This window comes from Micropterus dolomieu, linkage group LG18, assembly GCF_021292245.1.
Source record: "Micropterus dolomieu isolate WLL.071019.BEF.003 ecotype Adirondacks linkage group LG18, ASM2129224v1, whole genome shotgun sequence".
Classification (NCBI taxonomy): domain Eukaryota; kingdom Metazoa; phylum Chordata; class Actinopteri; order Centrarchiformes; family Centrarchidae; genus Micropterus; species Micropterus dolomieu.
Window position 1 is genome coordinate 4482814 of NC_060167.1, and position 26854 is coordinate 4509667.

A 26854-nucleotide genomic window follows, 5' to 3' on the forward strand; every position below is an offset into this window, starting at 1 on the left:
TTCAACAAACATAACATCCCTGTGTTTTTTAAACCCAAGAACACACTAAGACAGATGCTGGTCCACCCCAAAGACCGCACACCCAAACACAAGAAAAGCAATCTAGTGTATGCGGTCCAATGCAGTGAGGAATGCACAGACCTGTATATTGGGGAGACTAAACAACCACTACACAAACGCATGGCTCAACACAGAAGGGCCAACTCCTCAGGTCAAGACTCTGCAGTCTACTTACATCTGAAGGACAGAGGACACTCGTTTGAGGACCACCAGGTGTACATTTTAGACAGAGAAGATGGATGGTTTGAAAGAGGTGTCAAGGAAGCCATCTACACCAGGGTTGAGAAGCCGTCATTGAACAGGGGAGGGGGTCTACGCCACCACTTATCCCCCACTTACAATGCTGTCCTTTCATCACTTCCCAGGAAACTCAACAAACGTAACCTATTGGCCTCAGGTGAAGATACCAACGATGGTCATTCAGTCTTGGCCACAGGTAGTCTCAACGACTGTAACGACTGTCGTCACAGCAACAAGGAACACTAACGAACCAGCGGTATCGATGACCCGGGCCAACGACCCCACTGAGGTTAAATAGCTGAGTTTCCCTGCCAGTCAGTCAGAACTGAAGAAGTCCTTTGGATGAGGGACGAAACGTCTTCCAGTATCTTCAACCAAGTCCAGTTGCCCTTCATTTTAACCCTCGTTGGATATAAACATCAAACAGACAGTCAGGAATGAAAGGAGCATCAGAGGAATGGATTAAGAGCACTGAAAATTTACTTCCTTGTGGTTCTTTTAGCTTTCAAACATAGTACTTAGAGAATAACGACATGGTAATTACTACTAGAATATAAGAGGCAATCGCCACTACTAACTTAGCAAAGATTATTTAACTCAGCAGGTAATAGGCAAGTTATAAGGAGACAGTATTCATTTGTCCACACAAAGGAATTGAAAACTTAAGGTCAGGCTGTCTGTTCAGGGTTGATATCTCAACCCCCCTCCTCTTTCTCTCTGGGAGAGACAAAAAGGAATTTGGCATCTCCAAATTATTTGATATAAAATGATCAAATCCACACTGGCTGTTCACTACAGGGTGATGAATAAAAAGTCCAAAGAAGACGTTAGGAGTGACTTGACATGGCATTTTTTTTGTGATTGGAAGTTGACGTTTTTTTCTTTCAACTTTACTCATTTCTGATGATAAACAGTCCTATTCGGTGAAACCACACAATGTCCAGAGTGTAACCTACCTGGACAATACAGGTAGATTAGGTAGATTAAGAGACTGTGTAGAGTTTGATGAAAAGTGGTGAAATGAATCCACTTTTCTGTCCTTCCATTTGTTGATTTCTTTTTTGTTCTCTTCCTTTTCTTTCTGCCAGGATTTTCACATTTAATGAACACAAGAAAAGGAGCAGCAGCACAGAACATCAGAGAGGTCAGTGTATAAATGAATGTCTCAGTGTGTGGTGGTACTTTATAGGTGGAATTTAAATAGCTGAGAGAAATTGCGCAATAGCTGGATTACCCATCTCAAGTCTTGGAGTCTTGGCTAAAGAAAAAAATAATGTAAATAAATATTGGCCAATAGTGACGCAGCATTTTCACTCATGCAGTGACAGAACCTTGTTTTCAGGTGCACAACGATTCAGTTGTTAAACCGTGAAAACACATTACAATTTATCAGAAGCTGGTGTGGTACTGGGACAACTAACACAGCTAATTTGTCTTTGTTTTTTTTTTGTTTTTTTTAATTAAATCAGTTGGCTTTGTACGAACCTGTGCTGATGTTTGAACTAGTTTGTAAAACCAAATGACACCACAGTAAAATTAGAGGTCCTGGATTTAATCCTTCCTACTATTAACCTGTTTGTAATTTAACCAACAATGTTGAGCTCATTTTGAATGGGGAGAGTTTATTGTTAGGATTCAAAATAATGTGACTGTATTTTTTCACTTTTCCCTGGTAGGATTATGTCTACGAGGAGATACAGCAGCCCGTCCAGACTCCAGACTCAGGAAATAAGATGAACACGATTTATGCCACTGCCAACTTTCCCACAAACCCCTCTGCCTCGCTGCATTACTCTACCGTCAACTTCCAAAGCAGCTGTGACAGAGCTGGTGGTGAGGCAGTGATCCTCAAACCCAGCTCTGCTGCCGGCGAATATTCTACTGTGAAGCAAAGTGCAACCTACTCTACTGTCAACCAGCCGTCCAGCTCTTCAGAGGATCCTCTCTACGCAACAGTCAACAAGCTACAGCAGCACTGAGCAAAGATCAGCAGTCTCAGGAACAGGAGGAAGCATATATATTTTTCTTTAAATTCAAATTGAAATATACAATGTGTCTCTATAGAGTTGTGTAATTATTTGTTAATCTACTAAGTTTGGTGTTATTCTTGTTAAAAACAACTAAGATAGTTATTCTTATATAATATTCCACTTTTTAACAACAGATTTAACCAATGTCATATTTATATGTAAAAATGGTGGGGGGGGGGGGCGCACCAACAATTTTAAAACATAAATACCTGTAAAATTACAAAACTCTCTCTTGCTTCTGTGTTTTTTAACATCAACAAACAGCATGGCTCCACAAAACACAGACAGCGAGAGAGAGAGAGAGAGGAGTGCAGTGACACAAGTTACAGTACCACCGTCACAAACCTAGATTGAGAATGCAATCTTTAAGCTGACACAACCAAGCTCAGAACAAATGAGCCTACAGGGCCAAAAGCAAAGAGTAGTGAGCTCACCACCAATGAAGTCAACGACGCGCACAGACAACATTTTAGGGATCCAGAGGCTTTCTATAGCCACTTTCCACAGAGATCCTGCAATCAAAACGGAAAGAATGTCGGCCAATATATATCCCATTCCCAGCTGTTCTCATGTTTTGCAATCCACTCAGAAAGATGAAGATGAAAACAGGCACAGGACAGTCTCCCTTGAAGCATAACGTTAACAGCCGGTCACACGCGGCGCTGTCAGGGGCTCCAGTGTTCCTACGACGTTAACTTTCTGTTAGCGGTGGTGCTAACCTGTTGCTATCTGCAGACTATTAGCTCTCACACACAGTACAATACACCAAACTGTGTAACAGTGTGACAAAAGTATTATAAACTAGCCAGGCTACTAACTGTCTCTGTACATTAATTAAATTTGACTTTTCTTTCTTCTGCAGCTTGTCGCTACCTCCACAGAAAACAAACACATTCGGCACAACACCAGTGTACTCCGCTCTGCTCTGCCTGTTAGTCCTGTCCCTTAACCAGTCACAATTTTAGAAACGTGATTGCCATCTACATTGACGAATCAGATTCCTCTCCTAAAATAAACATCACAGGGGTTACATAATATAAACAGTAAATAGCATTTTTGCATTTGCTCCTTGCGAGGAGGGGCCACTGGGGTGGCCACCCATTTCTTAGGGTGGCTGTGGCCCCCTCTCCAGAGGAGTCTGACAACCGGCCGACAGAGAAACAGGGGAGCACGGATCTGAGGTCAATGAGGCAAGCCAGGGACACAAACTAGTCCCCCAAGCTAACCAGGAAATGCCTCCCCCCGGACTCCAATGCACAAACTAACGCCCAGCAGCCCACCAGAGACCCTGCACAGAAAAAAAACAATGCATCAATATGCATCGACAATCGCCCCTCCAAACCGCAATTAGACCGACCCGTGCCGCGCTACGCCCAAGGACCCACACCCCCAGTAGCCAGGGCTCCCCGCGACTTCCCAAAGCGCAAAGGACCACAGACAGCCCCGAGGGGGAACAGCAGAGAGCTGTGCCGGGGAGCTCCCCGCTGCCAGGGAGTGATAACGCGGGAGAACCAGGGCCGACAGTCCACCAGCCCAGCCAGGGGCATCCCCCCCCCAGAGTGCAGGCAGAGCCAGCAGCCCCCCCAGTCAACCCCCCCAAGGAAGAGGTCCAAAACCCACCCAGACAACACCGGCCATGTGCCCCAGGGATTACCGTATGCCCCCACTGAGAGAGAGGTGGCAGGGGGAAGCAGCGGGAGCCCCAGCCCTGCTGAAGAGGGCCCAGCGAGGAGAAAGGGCCAAGGGCCCCCAGGCCCAGGGACACACCACCTGCCTCAGAGATGACCACACCATGACCCACCCCAAGTCAGGCGAGGCAGACACCAACCCCACGGCACCCCCGGCGCCCCGAGGCTCCAGGGACAGGACACAAAGCCAATGAGACCCCCAACGCTCCTTCAACCCCACTGCCTGCCTCTGTAAATGTGTTGTATTGTGTTGGATGCATGTCATGGATTGTGAAGTGTTGTATGGTGGCGTAAGGATAAGGTGCGTGGTAACTAAGGTGCAGTTAAAATTGGAGGGTAGCTGTGACACAGGCACCTCATAACTGTCAGGTAGTGGAGCCTCCCAATGTGCCCCTTCCCCTCCGGTGTCTAAGGAGTAATTAAAATTGAGGGGCAGCCAGTGGGGGAGGAAGAAGGACGAGTCCGCAATAAAGCAGCCCCACCCACCAAACACCTAGCAACCTGCCCGCCCCCCCAGATTCCCAAGGGTGTATGTAGTGAGACATGAACAAAGGGGGGAAGGTGAAGGAGGTAATAGGGAGGCCAGAATGGTCCTCCCCACTGGTCCAGATTCCTGACTGGCCCCATCATTCAGCCCCGTCCTCCATCCCCCCAAGCTAAAGGACGCCAGGTCCCTCCACCCCAGGGTTTGTAGCAAGAGCCCTTTGAGCACCAGCAGCACCCCAGAGCCAGCGGCAACCCCGCCCAGCCCCAAGAGGGGTCCAAGGGGGCCCAGCCTCCAAGGGGGCCCAGCCTGTATGATATTTACTACTTGTATGATTTCAGGTCATTCATTTCTGATGGGGTTGTTTACAACCATATTACAGCTGATTATTATCTTATTATTGGTATTGTTTTTTCTTTCGGACGATGAGTAACAACAAATGTTTGAAAAATTGTTTGATGTCAGCCATGATGAGGCTGACCTTTGTGGTTTTGAGTTAAATATCTCAACTCTTGGATGGATTGCCATGAAATTTTGTTCAGACATTTACTGTATGTCCCCCTCAGGATGAATTGTAATACTTTTGGTTTTCCTTTGGTGTCATGAACAGATCAAATGTTTATTTCTCAGATCCTTTATGACGAAATATCTGCACAACTAATGACCCATCAGCTTAGTATAGTAAAAGGAAAAGTTTTAATTAAATGAGATGTGTTTTGTGTCATACTGTGCAAAACAACAGTCATTAAAATGTTGCTGATTATTTTCCACACTGGTAACATTCTCTTACACTGAATTAACTGTATATGCAGGGTTTGCTGACATTGAGGAAGATGACAATGCATGCTGCCATCTTTTCACCAAGACAACCTCGTTCTACAGAAAAAAACACGTTATCAAAATAAATTGAAAGATGCAACTATCACCTAAAAATGTACAAATAGTAACTTACTTTATGCATGCTGAATATCTAAATAAGACCGTATTCATTTTCACTCCATTAGCACTGTCTCCTGTGTAGCTATGGGTGTATCCTAAGTTTTTCTTAGGCACTTTGGCACATGTCTCAGATCAGAATTGAAATTCTCAAAACTACTTGTTCAACCTCCATATCATCTCGTCACCTGTGCACATCATAAAAGCAATTTCTCATTCTTTAGAACAAATTACAAATGCTTTGACACAAATGATTATGTACAATTGTATGCTGTTTCCTACATTTCCAATTGTGTTGGATTATATCACCATTATGTCATGCTGATCACAATGTATTATACCAGTCTCTGTTCAATAGTCTTATCCCAAGAAAACATCTAAGCATAAGTTTGTTGCATAATTCACTATATGCAAAATGGTTGAACATGTTGTCAAAATCAAAGTTAAGTAAAGTCAAACTTCATTGTCATTCTTCGCAGGTATATAGCTGAACAAAATTTTGTTTACAACACAATATTCAGTGAGCAGTGAATAATGCAAATCGCCAGTAGATATATTTGGGCTGACCCCCAAATAGTCAAAGATTTGATGCTTTTTAAGGGGCGGAGCCTGATTCGATCGTCAATCTCACAGTTGAAGTTTAGTGATTTGATGATGAGCGTTTGATATAACTACCAGTTTCTCCCAATAAGTTAATATACAGCCTATTACAATATACATTTCCATGTTAAATGCCGTAAATGAACATGTAAAAAGAATAAAACTTTCAATAAATGTTTTTAAAAGTGCGTAAATAAATCCTAAATTACAACCCTAACCCTGGGTCGTCAGTCATTGTCGGTTTGAGACAATGCGTTCTTGCTGGTCTTGCGCAGAGGTTGCCTGCATTGCTCTAAATCGCTCTAATTATTATAACAGCCAGCTTTTATCCCCCAAAACAAAAAGCTCAGAATCAGGTTAATTGTAGGTTTTAACTTAACAAGATATATTTGCACAAACATAAAATATTACATACCATAAAAGCAAAGAAAAGGCATATACTGTGACCACAACTCTACTGTACTCTAACAATGTAATGTCTAATATAATAATGAATGAGTAATCATAATATTAATAATAATAATATCATTCTATTTGTTTATTTTTTCCAAAGTTTCACAAGACCAGATTTTTCTGTACATCATCCAGATGTCTCTTGATTTAAGTTAACCTTACAAAATTACTCAGAATGTAATGACAGAATAACAGTGGTACGAACGTTAAAACTTTCTTACAGCTGTGGGTCTTTACTCTGCTGTGTTGGCTGCAGTGGTCTTCTGTCTGAGGGCTCTGTGAGCAGGGACTGAAAGGACTAAAGTTTGTTATATAAAAAACTGAAGTGACAGTGACACAAAGAGGAACAAGATAATAAGTTGGGTGTGTAACATCTGGGGAAGCAGGTCTGCGCAGAAACAGCAGATCAACCAATGAAAAGAGAAACTTACAAAACCAACTGGAGATAAATGGTTCGACTGACGATTACGACATCCAAGGTCAACAAAACGAGGAGCTTTCTTCTCCTCCTCTCACTAATGACAGGTAAAAAGATTTCTGCTGCCTGACTCCTGATTTTAGAGATTTGATTGAAAACTTTTACAGCCTCTTAAGAAACTAACTAGTTTTAATACATACTGTTTGTGGATTCAGCTACATATTTTGTATTACTCTAACACAGTCACAGTATTTGTTCTGGTTCACAAAGTAAAACCAACAGTGTCAAATAGCTGTCTTCTGCATTTAAAACTCATTTAAAAATATTTTCTGCTTCTCTGATTCATCCGACACAACAGTGATCCAACCTACAGTCTGTTAATGAAAGGTAACTACACATCTGTTGTGATTTCACGTGAATATGCAGCCATCAGAGCTGATGTTTGAATTTGATAAAACATCCAGTCTGTTAATAAAAACATCTGACAAAAAACCTTTGCACACAGGAGGTAATAGTCTTTAATTTATTCATGTGGAGTTGACAACTCAGAAACACTTAAACATGGTTTGCTAATAATGAACTTAATAGACTTATTTATTGTGGTGTCTACTCTTAAAAGTAAAGAAAACACTACCAGAAGTGAAAGTCGTGTAGTCCTGTCGGTTTAAAAGGACCAAACAGGTGCAAGAACCAAATTCATGGTAACATAGCTGCCCTAACTGTGGCAGCAATATTCAGAAATGGACAGAAACTTCACTGTAATGTATCTAAATGTTATGGCAGAATTATGAGTGACAACACAATTTATTAGAGCTCCAAAGATTTGATTATATCGCTAAATCTTTTGGTAATTGGTCAATCAGAATGAGTATTTTTCAAAAAGTCAAAATTCTCTCTTTCCAGCTTCTTAAACCCTAAAATGTGAATATCTTCTGGTGTCTTTACTCCTCTATGACAGTAAACTGAAAACCTCTGGGTTATTAACAAAACAAAACAATCAAGGAAGTCATCAAACTGATCAGCATTTTTTTTTCACAATTTTATTAAATTATTACATTAATAATGAAATGAATCAACAATGAAAAATCATTAGCTGCAGCTCTACAGTTTATGCAGGTAAATAAAAGAAAACAGCAGGTGTTTGCTGGGCTGTATAGACACTTGCTATGTGAAAATGAAGCCATTAGACATAACATCAACATATCCAGGACACATTGGCCATTTGAAAACAACACAAGCTGTTGTAAACATTTTGACAAGGTGAACTTCAGCACGTCAGCAAACTGTTGATCCAAACACAGGAACTCCAGCATTCAGTTTTTAAGAGCAGTGATGTGATTAACAAGATAAAAGAAGTTTAAAGTACAGTAGATCAGATAGATGATTAAACTAATAACGTTACAGCAGAGCTCATCTTCACACTCTATATTTCCTCCTACAGCCATTAACTGATTCATCTTTGTGATCTACTGATGCAGAAAATGTTCATTCAGACTGCTGCAGAAGCTCTGGGATTGTTTCAGCGTCTTGACATGATGTGAACTTTTGTCTTTGTCTGATCTACAGGTTGCGAGGCCTCGTCTGAAGCGTCTAAAGTGAAGGGATGCAGAGAAGGATGGGTTGAATTCACCTGCAAATATCCAAACCCAATGGAAAAATATAAACAGATTAGTTATTCCCAAAGAAATAACCATAAACAGCACTAAAAATGATGTTTGAAAAAAAAAAAAAGGAGTTTCACTGTACCATGATACAAAAAATAAAACTCTCACGGTGGCCATTAAACATTTAAAGCAAGAGGATTCTGGGACATACAAGTGTAAATTTAAAGACAATGAAATCAAGAAACTGGAATTGGAAGTTGGTAAGAGTCACTGACATTTAATATGATTTTAAACTCAAATAAAACTTGGTCAAACCTTTTCAATAATAAAATATTATACAACAAATAAACATAAAAAGTTATAATAATATAATTGATAACATTGAATCCTAAGACAGATATTTAAAGTTTGGAGCCATCAGCACAAACTTATGAACGTGTGTAATACACTGTAATTCATTCCTAAGCTTAAAGATTTCATTCTGCATTTTATAGACTTACTATCACATTTCAGTAATTTTGTCTTCAGCTTACAGATTACAAGAAAATCAGCATTATTACACTTTACTATATATAAGATAAGATGCATTTCCATCCATAGCACAGAATTAGTGATATTTTTTGAGTCACAAACCTTTAAAACCGTATCAAACAGCCTTTTCACAACCTTTTTATAATTTATCCTCCAATGGTTCTGTGTTGTTCTTTTTATATTTTGTTATGTGTTAAACCAATCCTTTGAGTTCTTGATGTAGTTTCTATTTTGGGATTTTCTGTGCACCCATGAAGAACACTGTACTTCTGGTTTTAAGAGGTGCTATAGAAACAACATTTTCCTACTTACTTACATTTCACATTTTTTGCCTTGTTTATTTGCAGAGACAGACGGCTGCCAGAGACAATTTATTCAAACTGCGTACAGAACAGCTAAAACCACCATCACATGTGATTACACAGGAAACAAATACTTCAAGTTCTTCTGCAAACAGAACGGTTCAATCTGTGAGGATATTTTATCAACAAAATCCTCTCCGAAGTCAAACGGGACATTCACTCTCACAGAAACCAACAGTAGCTTCAGCATGTCCATCAGTAACGTGTCCTCACGTGATGCTGGTGTCTACTGGTGTGGAGCGGAAAGCACTGATGAAACACGAAGCAACAAATTCTTCCCAAAGCTGGTGATGACTGTAGGTGAGTCTATTTTTATATTATTGTGTAGATGTAATCTGACCTTGGTTCAGATTGTAAGAGGGGAACTGCTGGAAAACAAGAAAGCTATAATAATTATTGATTACTACTGGAACTCATTTCATAAAGTTATTTTAATAAATGTGTTTTTGGTCTGTAGAGTTTCAGGGTCCTGATCCAGAAAGCAGGTTTAACAAACCCTGTCAGTTCAGTTAGTTCACTCAGCTCTGATTAACCCCCACATGCATGCATGCTGAATAAATAAACCATTCATCAATGGATCTCCTTTTTCAGATAAGACATTTTTACATCACAGTAGGAAAAAATACAGGTGTAAATAATCAAATTGAGCTGTCACTGTCACGACTTATTGGGACACTTAAATCCAATCCAACTTCACTTCAAGTTGACCAAAGAGCTGTACATTGACATTAATCAGTAAATGGACAAAATACAACACCAAACAAAACAGCAACATACAGCTCTCATCCTGGATTAAAAGCCAAGGAGTGAAAATTAGTTTTAAATCGTGATTTAAAAACCAGAAGGCTGGGGGCCAGTCTGACATGAAGAGTCAATTCATTCCAGTCTCGGGGCTTCGACCGAGAAAGCTCAATCTTGCACCCTCTGTCACGCTCTGCCGGTTGGCCATCCTTTGTGTTTACTTTTGAGTTTGGTATCTGCCTTGGTATGTTGAGTTTTGGGTTCTGTCCTGTCTAGTGTCCAGTATCTGTTATATAGTCTGCTTGTCATGTCAAGTCTCTGTTTTCCTCTGCTCTCTCTCTCTCTGCCTCGTTAGTCTCATGTCTGTCACCTGTGTTGCTCCCGCCCTGCTCGTTAGTCCCTGTGTATATATACCTGGTGTTTCTGTCTTGTCCTTGTCCGGTCATTGTTTATGTTACCCCCCAGTCTGTCGTGCGTGTACTCTCTGCCTGCCTGTAACCAGCCTTGCTTGTCTTGTCTTGTCTCGTCTCGTCTCCCGGTACTTTTGGATTTTGGATTTCAGTTATTCAGCCACTCACCTGTAAGTGTGCTCGCTTTTGTTTGTTTATTAAAACCCTTCGTTGTACCATACCTGCCCGGCTCTGTGTCCTGCGTTTGGGTTCTCCAACCTGCCTCCACACCACGATCGTGACACCCTCAACAAGAAGTGACTTGTTCGCGGACCTTAATGACCTTGAAGGAGCATGCGGCTTCAATAGCTAAGCGATATAGGCTGGAGCTAGTCCATGAAGGGCTTAAAAACAAATAAAATCTTTAAATCAATCTTAAGATTAACACAGAGCCCGTGAAGAGAGGCAAGAACAGGGGGGATGTGATCTCGCTTACGAGTTCTAGTAAGGAGACGAGCGGCAGCATTTTGAACTAGTTTTAAAGACTTAACTGTATTTAAAGAGAAGGGAGCCGTCGTTATTGTTACACCTGCGCTATAATTAAACAGACAAATTTTATTCACTGTAAGCTGAAACATCATATCTTCATGGTTTCAGTTTAAAAGACTCAACTGAGCAGAGGGGGAAAGAAATGAGTAACTATTACTCACGTTACTGTAATTAAGTAGTTTTTTTGTGTGTACTTTTTAAAGTTGTTTTTATAATCTGTAATTTTGCTTTTAATTCAATTTTATTTACATAGCGCCAAATCACAACAACAGTTACAGCGCTTTTCATAAAGAGCAGGTCTAGACCGTACTCTATGATGCTATTTACAGAAGCCCAACAGTTCACACCAAGAGCAGCACTAGGCGACAGAGGCAAGGAAAAACTTCCTTTTAAGAGGCAGAAACCTCGAGCAGAACCATGACTCAGGGTGGGCGGCCATCTGCCTCGACCGGTTGGAGAGAGAGAGAGAGAGAGAGACTACACAATATACACACAGAGGTACAGACAGTAAAGGTGATGTTGCTATAGACTAAATGAAAAATGGTACAGATATTTATAGTAGTGTTAATGGTAACAGTCATAGTGTTAATGATTATAATAACAATAAGACTAGCAACAATAGTCGTTGCAGCAGAGGGTGTCGAGCAGGAACACGGGGGCAGCAGGTGACCCGCAACCACAGATCCAGACTCCACAGGGGAGAGGAAAGGGGAGAAGTTGTGTTAGTAACATGCAATAATGGGATGAGGTTGCATACAGAGGGAGAGAAAGTAGAGGAGAGAGGAGCTCAGTGCATCATGGGAAATCCCCTGGCAGTCTAGGCCTATAGCAGCATAACTAAGGGATGGTTCAGGACTCACCTGAGCCAGCCCTAACTATAAGCTTTATCAAAGAGGAAAGTCTTAAGCCTACTCTTAAATGTGGAGATGGTGTCTGCCTCCTGAACCCAAACTGGAACCTGGTTCCACAGGAGAGGAGCTTGATAGCTGAACGCTCTGGCTCCTAGTCTACTTTTGGCTCATTAAGATAAGATGGTGCCTGACCATTAAGAGCTTTGTAGGTAAGAAGAATGATTTTAAAGTCTATTCTGGATTTTACTGGAAGCCAATGCAAAGAAGCTAAAACAGGAGAAATGTGATCTCTTTTCCTGGGTTCTGTCAGAACACGTGCTGCAGCATTCTGGATCAGCTGAAGAGTCTTAATGGACTTTTTCGAGCAGCCTGATAATAAGGAATTGCAGTTATCCAGCCTAGAGGTAACAAATGCATGGACTAGTTTTTCTGCATCATTTTTAGAGGCGGTCTTTGTCTGCCTCTGCTGGCGACCCGTAGGAGCAACACAGACATCCAGGATATGTACGAACAAAAAGAGCTCATAGGATGTTCTGTTCTCAAGCTGTGGCCTGTAAACCATGGGAGTGCTTTTGGTCACAGGAAGATTGACTGTTTTTAATCAATATTTCAATGTTTTGGAATCTTAATGTTATTTGGAACGTGGTTGTATGGAGAGAAATAATGTTTTGAAGAAAACTCCCAGTAAAAGTGAACATTTAAACAGTAAATATGGCCAAAACATGGAAATTCGCCTGGAATATTTTTGAAAGATTGTGTAATAACTGTTGTATATCGGGTTCCTTCTCATCAAACAGTTACAGTTGTATTCCAGGTGTATGATGTAACGATCATCTAACAGCAGAATTGGTTTTACCTTTCTTGTTGATCAAAGCTCTCTGCCCATCATCTTGACTCCAGTTAAACTAATACGCTACATAACGCTCTGGATTATTAATACAAGTCAAAACGAGAGCATCATAGCAAAACCAAATACGTCACAAAAGTTATTTATCTAGCTGATCTTGTTTTCATAATTATTGAAAGCCAAAATCATAATTTAAAATTGCGGAATAAATCAGACCCTTTATACTGTATGTGAAGAAGCAAACTGTTGATGAGGTTGTCGCTATTTTTGCTCGTTTTCATTTCCTGCACCAACAACCAAATCTGATCAGTTTTATCAACACAGATTTAGTGTTGAGTGTTTTATACTCACAGCACAGGTGTTAATAACATCAATGATGGCTTCTATTCAAGTGTCACATTAAGTCATGACAGCATGAACAACTGAAACTGAAGCAGCAGAATGGACGCAGTCTCATTTGTTATACTTTATGTTTTATGTATTCATTATTTAGTTTCCTCTTTCATTGTGTTTCAGATCCAGTGGAGGGCCAATATAAAAGTTGTAACATTTATTCTCAAGGTCGATGTATGAATCAACCCATCCTGCGCAAGGGAAAAGGGAAAAAAAGATTGTTATGTGAAATCTGACCTCTAAGTCTGCTCTAAGTGCTTTTCTGTCTATTTTCTTAATATTTTTTCAGTGTCACCAACATCCTCCACATCTCCTGTTTTTTCAACCCAGCCAACTACTGTGTCTGCTGAGAGTTGTGATAAGAGAGCATGTTTGATATCTTAAACCTTCTTCTGCAAAGGAGCAAGATGAGGAAGAGGAATGTTTTAAAAGCTGTTTAAAAATTTTATTCCTGCAAATGTGCTCGTCACTTCCTCAACAAAGACAACTCTGGATGATAATGACCCGTGTTGACTATGTTTTAAACAAGTCTGGATTTTTTTTTTTCTTCCAGGTGGCTCTCAGGTCATCATTACTGTGATCGTCTGTGTGGCTGTGCTGCTGCTGTTCGTGCTAATCTACAAACGTAAGATTGTAGAAGACGTATTGTACACAGAAAACCACATTCACACCAGCTCCACCCTGTAAGGAGGTGATGACTAGAAAGATCAAAGCAGACCTTCTGTGTGACGTTAGTTTTGTAGTTTTCATCTTTGCTCAATTCTGGGGATACACAGCGATAGTTAAGTCCTATTCCATGAAACTACACTGAAAAATACAAAATCAAGAGTGCAACTTACCTGGAGAGTGCAGGTAGATCAAGTTAGTAGAGAAAGTGTGTATGAATTTGATGAAAAGAGATAAGAGGAATCCACTTTATTTCCTTCTGTCGGGTTGCTTTCTTTTTCTTTCCGCCAGGATTTTCACATTTACAGAACAAAAAAGGAGCAGCAGCAAAGAACATCAAAGAAGTCAGTGTATGAATGAATATCTCTGCATTTGGTGGTACTTTATTGGTGGAATTGTTATTGCTGGGGAAATTGTGCTGTAGCTGGATTACTCATTTCTGAATGTCAGATATCTAAGTATTTAGATTTCAAGTAATAAAGAAAGAACTTCTAAAACTCTTGTTTGCAGTAATAGACAAAAACAATACAAAATAATATTGGCCAACCACAACGTTTTCACACTTGCAGTGACAAAATCTCGCTTTCTGCTACATCTGGAATTAATCAACTATTAACCTGTTTGCATTTTACAGTTTTTCTCAATTGCTTTGGCATAATCGTCAAATGACTATTAAACTTTGTCAAACTATATGACTATGAACATAAGGTCAGTACATACATGCTAAATGGAGCGACCAACTATCACAATAACCTGTCAAACTTATATTAGACACATAATTGTAATTTAGGAAAAAAACAACAACAACAAGGCCATTCAGAGACACTGCAGTGGACGCTAACGCTTGGCTGAGGACGTAATAAAAGTGTGGTGCAACTTGAGTCAGAGAACTTCTGGAGTCAGACCGTGACTTGACAAGAGTGTTGAAACGCCACACCGGCTGTGGCTTTTCACACAATTTAGAGCATGCAAACAAAACCGTTTTCCAATTTAGCTGACAGATGAAACTCACAACCAATCAGTTCTCAAACACAGTGTAGTGTGAACTAGGCTTTGGCTCACGCTTTTATCCAAAGCGACTTACCATCGCACGCCTCTGGAGCTAATCTGGGCCGCTCCACAGTGTCCCTGTGCTATGGCTGATATCAATTTGATTGAGTAATCACCTTTTGCTGGTCACATAGGCTTCGTTCAGGCTGCAGACCTTAATGCTCAATTCAGATTTTTTTCCCAAATCTGATTTTTTTTGGTTTGACAGTTCACATTATTGATTAAACGTGGCCCATATCTGTCAACAAAAAAATCGTATCTGGGGAAAAAAATTTGAAATCGAAGCATTAATTCCTGCAGTCTGAACGACGTCAAAAAGATCCAATCTGTTTCGGAAACAAACATCAAACATCAGATTCCGTTTGACTTGGCCTGTTCTCACTGTTTTAAAAAGATCAGATCTGAGTCACATGTGAGCAAATAAATCGGATTTGGGTCACTTTGGCCTGCAGTCTGAACGTAGCCATAGAGTGGTGTGCTGAATGTACCATGTGGTGTGAGGATAGTACTTCGATTGAGAGAAACTGTAACCTGTAATGACGATGTTTTTTACTGAGAGTGCTTATTATATGAGTTTGATATGATTTGTTGTTGAAGCTGTTTTTTTTCATCTCTCCATTCATTATGTCTACAAGGAGTTCCAGCAGCACGTACAGAAGCCAGATTCAGGAAATGAGGTGAACTGGATGTTTGCCAGTGCCACCTTTCCCACAAACCCCTCTGCCTCCCTGTATTACTCTACTGTCTATTTTCAAAGCAGCTCTGGTTGTGAGGCACTGATCCTCAAACCCAGCTCTGCTGCATGTGAATATTCTACTGTGACGTACAGGATTCACTCTTCTTCACAAAGCTTTAGGACTGTGGCACTGATCTATAATGTCTAGTTGAGTCTTTTTGTTTGTCTTTGTTCCTGAAGCTCAGCTTGTAAACTGTTTAAGTCCATATTACAGTTGATTATTATCCACTTTAATGACATGTGACATGGTGACGTCTTGCAGCACAAGCAGACATCAGACAAAATTTATAACCAGCATAACTTGTGTTAAGTCTAGCATCACATTAAGTCAGCACATCAGCTATTTTATATCATTAGATTATTATTCCTCATGCTTTAATGTAAAAACAGAAAAAACTTTTTACAAATATATAAAACATTAAAATAATTAAGTAAAAGCAGAAAATCCTCACATTTTTTAAGCTGGGACTATGAAATGTTTTACACAAAAAATTACTTAATTACTTTATATACCCTATATAATATTCTGTCAGTTGACTAATTGACTAATCGACTTGTTTCAGATGTACATGCAAAAACAGTTAATAGAGGTTATCAGAGAAAGTGTTCAAGAGCTTTCCATGTGGTATGTGGCAGCTCGTTCCACCATTGTGGTTTCACATTGTGCTTCCCCTACTTCTAGTTATTTCCCTCTGAAAATATCTTATCAGCCTCAAATATAGATGTATTGCTCATTTCTTTTTCAGAATAACCAGGACTGTTTTAAAATGAGAATTTATTGAAGTGTATAGCTGCAGTCAAGATTTATAATGAATTATACGCATGTAGAATTTAGGTTCGCCTAGAAAAAATGCAAAAAAATACATTTTATTAAACTGTGATGATGTCAAATATGAGAGCTCATTACACAACAGTAACGTAACTAACCAGTAACAGAGTGCGGCTCTGGCTGAGGAGGTAGAGCAGGATGCCCATTAATTGGAAAATCGATGGTCCAATGCTTGGCTCCTCCGGGCTGCATGTTTAAGTGTCCTTGGGGAAGATACTGAACCCTGAATTGCCCCTAGTGCTGTTCCACTGGGGTAAGAATGTGTGTGAATGGTGATTGCAATGTGGTTTAAATGCCTTCGAGTGGTTACAAAGACTAAAAAGACTGAATTGCCCCTGGTGGCTGTTCCACTGGTGTGAAAGCGCTTTCAGTGATAGCAAAGACTATGAAGGCGCAATACAAATAGAAAGCATTTACATCTGTGAAGTTTTTGGTTAAACTGACACAAATTATGAGCTCACAATACTCTCATAACTAATACATATTTCTAACTGTTTTGGTTTGGGGTTTTTGAGTTAGGGCTGTGTTAGTGCCTGTTTTATTTTGAAATCATTCCTTCCCGGTGTGTCTTTAATGTGTCCCACCTGTGCCTTGTTTGTCACCTTCCTAAGTATCTGTCTCTGTAACAGTTGTTGTTCATTTGTGTATGTTGTCGAGTCTCTTTGCCATTTCCCTGAATTATTCTGATTATGTTATGATTCATGGTCCTTGGAAATCTGTTTTTGTTCTTGTTCTTTGGATTTGTTCTTAACTGGACTGCCTGCCAGCTGTTTTCTGTAAGTTACCTTCACTTGGATAAAATAAACACAGTAAAGTGAATCTGGTGAATCTGGCCTCAGTGTCCAAATCTATGATTCCGTATCTGCATTTGACAAAACCTAACATCCATCCATCCGTCCATCGTCAACAGCTTATCCTACGTACATGGTAGCGGAGGGGCAGAAGCCAATCCCAGCTGGCATCGGGCGAGAGGCGGGTTACGCCCTTGACTTCATAGGATAAATACCTAGAATGTAATTAGTTTATTCCATCATAATAACTACTGAATAACACAAGCAGCTCTTTAATGAACCCTGTAAAGCCTCATTTCCCGATAGGAAGAAGGGGACATAGTCAAAAGTGATGCTCAAATGTTGCTTGGATATCTATAAAAACAACCAAGTGTGGTATTTCATTTTGTTGAGGACCAGGGCTGCTAATATGTTGATTTACAGCAAGATGGACCAATCAGTTAAAGAAAAAGCCTGACAGGAATAATGCTTGTTATATACAAAACTGAAAGCTCAGTGACAGGAAGAGGAAGAAGATGAGAAGTTGCGTGTGTAACATCTCAGGAAGCAGGTCTGCACAGAAACAGCAGCTCAACCAACTAATGAAAAGAGAAACTGACAAAACCAACTGGAGTTAAATAGTTTGACTGACGTCCAAGATCAACGAAAAGAGGAGCTTTCTTCTCTTCCTCTCACTAATGACAGGTAAAAAGATATTTTCTGATTTACTAATTCATCCTGCACAACACTGATCCAACCTACAGTCTGTCAATAAAAGGTAACTACACAGGTAGTTTTTGTGATTTGAATATCTGAATGTGCAGCCATCAGAGCTGATGTCTGAATTTGATACAACATCCAGTCTGTTAATGAAAACATCTCTTTGTACACAGGAGGTAATGCTTTTTAATGAATTCATGTGGAATTGTTTTTGACAACTCAGAAACACTTAAACATGGTTTGCTAATATTGAACAAGGAATTCAGACTTATTTGTTGTGGTGTCTACTCTTAAACGTGAAGAAAATACAACCAGAAGTGAAAGTCGTGTAGTCCTGTATGTTCAGAAGATCCAAACAGGTGCAAGAACCAAACTCATGATAACATTTCTAGCTGCCCTAACTGTGGCAGCAATATTCAAAAAAGGACCGGAAATTCACTGTTCGGTATATAATTGTTATGGCAGAATTATGAGTGACAATACAATTAATTAGAGCAGCAAAGATTCGATTTGATTAAATCTCCAAGTCTTTTGATAATTGATCAGTCAGTTTGAGTATTTAAAAACTTCTGTTTTCTACTCCTCTACGACAGTAAACTGAATATTTTTGGGTCACTGACAAAATAAGACATTTGAGGAAGTCATCATGGGTTTTAGGGAACACTGATTAGCATAAACAACCACTACACAAACGCAAACACAGAAGGGCCAACTCCTCAGGTCAAGACTCTGCAGTCTACTTACATCTGAAGGACAGAGGACACTTGTTTGAGGACCACCAGGTGCACATTTTAGACAGAGAAGATGGATGGGAACACTAACGAACAAGCGGTATCGATGAGCCTGGCAAACGACCCCACTGAGGTTAAATAGCTGAGTTTCCCTGCCAGTCAGTCAGAACTGAAGAAGTCCTTTGGATGAGGGACGAAACGTCTTCCAGTATCTTCAAACAAGTCAAGTTACCCTTGACTTTAACTTTCGTTGGAGTGCGACTTAAGTCACACACACAGTGACTTCAGACTGGACTTGAAACTTGTCCTCAAAAGACTCGACTCGGACTTGAGGTGCGGGACGCGTGAACAATGTTTATTTTTAGGAAGCGTCTGGTGTTATTCCCTCCCTCCGTTACCTATAACATGCCTACGTAACACGTTGTATCTGCTCTGTGCAGCCACACTTGAGAGAGGACAACACCGGCAGCTGCTGAGCCATTTATCATAAACTTTGATTTTAAACCTAATACAACAAGACCCAAACAAAGACGCGCTGAATGTAAATAGGTTAGTAACCTGAGGTTAGTAAACATGTTGAGCTCAGCATTGGCCATCTAACGTTAGCTTGCTTCTAGCATTTAGCTACGACCTACTGGAGGTTAACTCCGACTGTCGTTCGTTATGAAAAGATGAATGAGGGTTTGTTTACTTGCCAAACTTGTGGTAGTCAATTAACATAATTATTTACGTCCCGCTGGCTGCCATCATGTTAATTATTACCGTTGGCTGGAAAGAGGTTACAGGTTTATTGTTGATGTAACCTTACAGTTTTATTTAGTTAACGTTACACTGGTTTGAGAGTCTGCAGGGTGTGTTTGACTTACAGCAGTTTAAGCTGTCATTGACTGCATTGCACATTGGTTGTGCTCTGTAAATGAAACATAAATATTCTAACATAACTTCTAACATCTCAATGAATATGTAATTAATAACATTTACAGAAACTTGATTTTGAGGGATACATCAAGCCAAAGATTGTTGATAACAGATTGAATCATAAGACAGATATTTAAAGTTTGGAGCCATCAGCACAAACTTATGAACGTGTGTAATACACTGTAATTCATTCCTAAGCTTAAACATTTTATTCTGTATTTTGTAAACTTACTATCACCTTTCAGTCATTTTGTCTTCTGTTTACAAAAAAGCAGAATTATTACACATTGCTATATATGAGATAAGATGCATTTCCATCCATAGCACAGTATTAGTGTTATTTTTTGATCAGCTGAGTCACAAAATTTTAAAACTCCACATGCATCGACCAGCCTTTTCACAACCTTTTTATAATTTGTCTCAATGGTTTTGTGTTGTTCTTTTTATATTTTCTTGTGTTTAACCAATCCTTTGAATTCTTGCTGTGTTTTATATTTTGGGATTTTCTGTGCACCCATGAAGAACATGCTACTTCTGGTTTTAAAAGGTGCTATAGAAACAACATTTTCCTACTTACTTACATTTCACTTTTTTGCCTTGTTTATTCACAGAGACGGGCGACTGCCAGGGACAATTTATTCAAACTGCGTACAGAACAGCTAAAATCACCATCACATGTGATTACAAAGGAAACAAATACAAGTTCTTCTGCAAAGAGAACGGTTCAATCTGTGAGGATATTTTATCAACAAAATCCTCTCTGAAGTCAAACGGGACATTCACTCTCACAGAAACCAAGAGTAGCTTCAGCGTGTCCATCAGTAAGGTGTCCTCACATGATGCTGGTGTCTACTGGTGTGGAGTGGAAACACATGAAGGAAGTTACAGAGCTGCTCTCAGAAAGATACAGCTGGAGGTTAAAGGTGAGCAGCACACATCTGACACTTTGAGCTTTGATTTACTCACACAGATAATTTTGGTGTCTCTGGAATATGTTGTCACTCAAATGCTGTCTGTCTGTCTGTCTCTCTACAGCTTCTATTACTAACTTTACAAAGTCTCCAACTGTTGGACAAAATCGCACATACTATTGTAAAAATCGAAGTGATTCTCTGACAAACATGTTCATCTGTAAGGGAGAAGATCCATCTATATGTCAACCTCTAGTAAGCACCTCACAGCCAAAGAAGAACACTGGGAAGTTTTCCATGAAGGAGGACAAAGACAAGAAATATACCATAACAGTGAGAGAAGTAACAACAGACGACACTGGGACATACTGGTGTGGAGAGAAAAGCACTAACAAAACACTCAGCAACAAATTCTTCCACAAAATGGTGATGATTGTAGGTGAGTGATTTTGTTTTATTGTGTAGATGTAATCTGACCCTGGTTCTCATTCATGGCAAGAGCATCCCATTGGACCTGTTCTATTATGGCAAAAATCACTATATTTTGGTCAATATTCAGATCACAATTAATTAACACGATTAGTCGTTGACTTTAGAAATATTTTTTAAAATTAAACAGTGGATTTCCTTAAAGTTTAAATACAACTCTACTGAAAATCAAAAAAGTAAATGTAGTAACATGTTCAGTGGCATCACGGGCTTCACCGTTTCCTGTTATTCTGTTTTCTCTACGTGATACATCAGAGTTTTGAACGTGCTTGATGACCAGCGACACACTGTCTGTGTGCACGCTGTCATATGCTAATGACTCTCTCCTGACTTATTTGAATGAGTTTAGGGTCTGCCACAGTGTGAAAGGATCGTCTAACAGCTGAATTGGTTTTAACTTTCTTGATGACAAAAAGCTCTCTTCCCATCATCTTTGCTCCAGCTGAACAAATATGCCACATAACACACAGGATTATTAACACGTAAAAATTAGAACATTGTGAAACCGAATGTGTCACATTTGTTTTACCTCAATTATCATATTTTCATTGAAAGACAAAATAATTAAAAATAGCAAAATAAATCCGACCCTTTATACTGTATGTGAAGAAGCAAACTGTTCTTCATTACTAAGAAGCCACTTAATTATCCTCAAAGTATTTGACTTTTTTTCAAATGGCAGTCAGCTGTGATACCCTGTCACTGGCAGACTCAGTCTGCATCAAGATCACTTGATGCTATTTATGCTCTTGTTTTCATTTCCTGCACATGTTCAGAGCAGCGTGCTGCAGTGACGTGAGCAGCAGGACTGTATGAGCAACAACCAAAAAGCTGTTGAGTTTTATCAACACAGATCTACTGTTGAGTGTTTCACTATGCATGTTTAGAAAGTGTCCATGTTCCAAACTGGCTGTAAAGAGAACTTTCTGTCAGAAAAGAAATAAGAGAATTTTCCACAATGTCAACTATTAATTTTATTGTTACTACAAAAGGTCTGTAACACAACAGACGTTTTTTTAATAGCAGATGTTTTGAATTGTCACAGCAGGAAGAGCACAGGTTAGTAATATAATAATAGTGATGGTTTCTATGTCAACTGTCCCAGTAAGTCACAAGTCAGCATGAACAACACCAGGACGCTGAAACTGAAGCAGCTAAATTAATCTGAAATTTAAACTCAAGGCCAATTTAATAAATGTAAAGAGTATCACCAACTTCATCCACATCTCCTGTTATTTCAACCCAGTCAACTACTGTGTCTGCTGAGAGTCGTGGTAAGAGAGCATGTTTGATATCTTAAACCTTCAGCTGCAGAAGAGCAAGAGGCGTGGGAGGAGGAATGTTTTAAAAACTTTTAAAATGTACTCCTAAATTCCTCAACACAGCTCCAGATGATGATGACCCATGTTGACTGTGTTTTAAACAGGTCTATAAAGACTGTTACACAGTAGACTGTATTCAAAGCAAATGTTTTGACTTGTCACAGTAGAAAAAGGTTTTATTAACAATAAATATGTATCCTTTTCTATTTAAGTGTCCCAGTAAGTCATAACAATGAGTCAGCATGAACAACACCAGGACCCTGGAACTGAAGCAGCTAAATAAACTCAGTCTCATTCAATTCAATTCAATTCAAATTAGCTTTATTGGCATGAATGTGTAACAACAATATTGCCAAAGCATCTTACAAACTACATAAGAACAATCAACCTCATACATTTCATTAAACAAGTAATTAAAGTGTAAAATAATTAAAGCATGTGTGTGTTTGTGTAAGAAAAATTTAAATATATTTTAAAACATTTAATAAAATAAATAAATAAAACATTAAGCATCTGTGTGTGTAAACAAAAATATATTAAAAAGTTAAAATAAAATAAATAAATAAAACAGTAAGCGTGTGTGTGTGTGTGTGTGTGTGTGTGTGTGTGTGTGTGTGTGTGTGTGTGTGTGTGTGTGTGTGTGTTAAAAAAAATGAATGAGACACTTGTAGCTCATTTCCTGGACCAAAGTGACTTACAATTGCTATATATATCAGAGGTTGCACGCCTCAGGAACAACTAGGGGTTAAGTGTCTAGTACATGGACACACTGATGGATGTATCACAATCTCACACATCAAAGTCGTGTGAATTATCCACTGCTCCATCACCACCCCTAAATTTAATATTTAAGTTCTGTAAATGTCCACTTAAATTTACTCAACACAAACAAATCTGAATGGTAATAACCCGTATTTAATGTTATTTAAACACGTCTGGACATTTTTTTGTGGTTTATCTTGCAGGTGGCTCTCAGGTCGTCGTTACTGTGATCGTCTGTGTAGCTGTGCTGCTGCTGCTGTTTGTGCTGATGTTGATCCTACTCTACAAACGTAAGAGTGATTACCAGTTTGCAGAAGAAACACGCACATGTTGCCCACAGAAAACCACATTTACACCAGCTCCACCCTGTGAGGAGGTGATGACTAAAAATACCAAAGCAGACACACTGTATGATATTAGTAGTGACTAGACATGATGTATTTTTCATGACTGATTTTGAAGATTTTTTTCTAGCTTTCATCTTTGCTCATTTCTGATGATAAACAGTGTTAGTTAAGTCCTGCTACATGAAAACACACTGGAAAATACAAAGTCCAGATTGCAACCTACCTGGACAGTACAGGTGGATTAGGTAGATAAAGAGATGTATGAATTTGATGAAATGTGATGAAATTATTACACTTTATGTCCTTATGTCAGCTTTCTTTCTGCCAGGATTTTCACATTTAAAGAACACAAGAAAACAAGCAGCAGCACAGAACCTCAAAGAGGTCAGTGCATGAATGAATGTTTCTGCATCTACTTTGTTTGTAGAATTGATGTTGCAGGAAATGTTGTGCAATAGTTATATTACTCTTTTCTGAGTGATTTCAGATATTTAAGTATTTGGATTTCAAGAATAAGAAAGAACTTTTAAAACTTTTGTTTACAGTAATAGACAAAAATAATCCCAACTAGAACTGCAAGCATTTGTAAACGGAGTCCAAGCCTCCCTGCGCAAGTATTTCACGTCTGCAGCACTTACCATCTAGGCTGCAGTATCAGAATTAGGCGAAAACGTACGGAAGAATAAAAATAAATACGAGAACGATTCCAGCTCCGCTGGTACTGGGAAGTGTGATGCCTTGCATTCGTGGGTTCCCAGTCCACTCGGGCTTGGACCCCTAATAAATATTGGCCAACAATGACTTAGCGTTTTCACTCTTGCAGTGACAGAATCTCGCTCCATCTGGAATTAATCAATTCTATACCTGTTTGTATTTTACAGTTTTTCTTAATTGCTTTGGCATAATCGTCAAATGACTATTAAACTTTGTCAAACTTTATGACTATGAACATTAGGTCAGTTGTTCACGTGACTATAGTCATTTATTAATGATTTGGTACAGAATGCACTGAGCAAGCCTTGCGGATCTAATACTAATTTGTTTGTTACTGAATCATATTTCTTTCAAATGCAATTATACACATGTTCAATGCTTTTACATAGCGATCCGGGTTGGCAGGTCACCTGCAAAGTCATGGCTGCCAGAGCTAATCTGGTCAATTTTCCAAATAAAACACCCTGGGCAGACTGTTGATCTTAAAACAACAATAAACAATGTTAAAACAGGCAAAAAAATAAAACATTTAACTACGTAGGCTACTTAATCATTGTAGAAGCAAAAAAAGCAAGTACTGATTACTAATGTCAGCAATATCCAGCAGGCAAAATGCTCTGATTCTGAAATGCTCCCTGTGGATATGCAGCCTGTAGACAACAGAACAAGTCCAGAGTCAGACTGAAAAAAAAAGACAGTGACTTGACAAGAGCGTTGAAACGCCACACCTGTTCCAGTATGCCGGCTGTGGCTTTTCACACACACATCGTTCCACCTCTGTTACTACCAACAATCTCGACTCAGAGACGGATCAAATTGGACCCTCCTTTCCGGCTCGGTACCTTTCATACAGCACAACGAACCGGCATATTGGCATCCTGGAAAATAAGGCTGTGTGAAAGCTCCTTTAGGCTAGATGGGGAACAATTAAATGTTGGACCTGGGGAAAAATCGGAATCGAGCATTAAGGCCTGCAGTCTGAACGTAGCCAAAAAGATCCGATCTGTATCGGATTTGGACAGTTCACACTGTTACATAAAGATAAGCCTTGAGTCACATATGGCCTGTAGTCTGAACGTAGCCATAGAGTTGTGTGCTGAATGTACCATGTGGTTTGAGGATTTTACTTCTGGAGATTTGACATTTGTAAGTTTATTCCAGTAAATGTGACAAATCGATTGAGAGAAACTGTAAGCTGAAATGAGGATGTTTTGTTCTGAGAGTGCTTCTTATGAGTTTGATATGATTTGTTGTTGAAGCTGTTTTTTTTCATCTCTCCATTCATTATGTCTACAAGGAGTTACAGCAGCACATCCAGAAGCCAGACTCAGGAAATGAGATGACCTGGATTTTTGCCAGTGTAAACTTTCCCACAAACCCCTCTGCCTTGCTGTATTACTCTACCGTCTACTTTCAAAGCAGTTCTGCTTGTGAGGCACTGATCCTCAAACCTGGCTCTGCTGCCTGTGAATATTCTACTGTGACGTACAGGATTCACTCTTCATCCAGGTTTAGGAGTTTAGCACTGATCTGTAATGATTAGATGAGTCTTTTTGTTTGTCTTTGCTCCTGAAGCTTGTAAACTGTTTAAATCCATATTACAGCTGATTATTATCCACTGATTTAACAAGAAATGTTTGAAGAAATATGCTTGATGTTTTAACTTTTGCCATTTCATGGTTGTAAGGACAACTGTTCAGATGGCAAAGTTGGTCTGCAGGTTGGTCATAAAAATGTGGACATTAATTGATACCAGATGATGAATGCTAATGACTTTAAGGATCCCCTGACTTTTCCTCCAGAGCCACGATGAGGTTGAAATTTCTGGTTTTGAGTGAAATATCTCAACAACTCTTGGAAGGACCATCATGAGAAGAAATTCCCGTAGAGTGCACGATCAGGCAAAAGGCGGTTCCCATTTGGTGCAGCCGAAGAAAAGCAAATGCAGCCACCTTGGTCCCGCAAGGTTTCATTCAATTCAATTCAATTTTATTTATATAGCGCCAACAGTTATCTCACAGCGCTTTTCATAAAAGAGCAGGTTTACTTTTACCCTGCTTTTTTACCCTATTTAATAATCACAGTTGACTAATAATTAATAATTTTTTCAGATGTACAGTGAGGAAAATAAGTATTTGAACACGCTGCTATTTAGCAAGTTCTCCCACTTAGAAAAGAATTTGAACACCTGAGAAAATCAATGTTAATATTTGGTAAAGTAGCCTTTGTTTGCAATTACAGAGGTCAAACGTTTCCTGTAGTTTTTCACCAGGTTTGCACACACTGCAGGAGGGATTTTGGCCCACTCCTCCACACAGATCTTCTCTAGATCAGTCAGGTTTCTGGGCTGGCGCTGAGAAACACGAAGTTTGAGCTCCCTCCAAAGATTCTCTATTGGGTTTAGTTCTGGAGACTGGCTAGGCCACGCCAGAACCTTGATATGCTTCTTACAGAGCCACTCCTTGGTTATCCTGGCTGTGTGCTTCGGATCATTGTCATGTTGGAAGACCCGGCCTCGACCCATCTTCAATGCTCTAACTGAGGGAAGGAAGTTGTTCCCCAAAATCTCACAATACATGGCCCCGGTCATCCTCTCCTTAATACAGTGCAGTCGCCCTGTCCCATGTGCAGAAAAACACCCCCAAAGCATGATGCTACCACCCCCATGCTTCACAGTAGGGATGGTGTTCTTGGGATGGTACTCATCATTCTT

General features: G+C 39.6%; 1 protein-coding gene across 1 annotated transcript in view; it reads left to right on the plus strand.

Moving 5' to 3' along the window:
- LOC123956982 (polymeric immunoglobulin receptor-like) overlaps positions 1–26854 on the plus strand; it is a 97841-nt gene that overhangs the window by 52353 nt on the left and 18634 nt on the right. The window contains exon 6 of the mRNA XM_046029560.1: positions 22202–22270. Within this exon, the coding sequence (XP_045885516.1) occupies positions 22202–22270 (69 nt within the window). The remainder of the gene's footprint in view (positions 1–22201; positions 22271–26854) is intronic.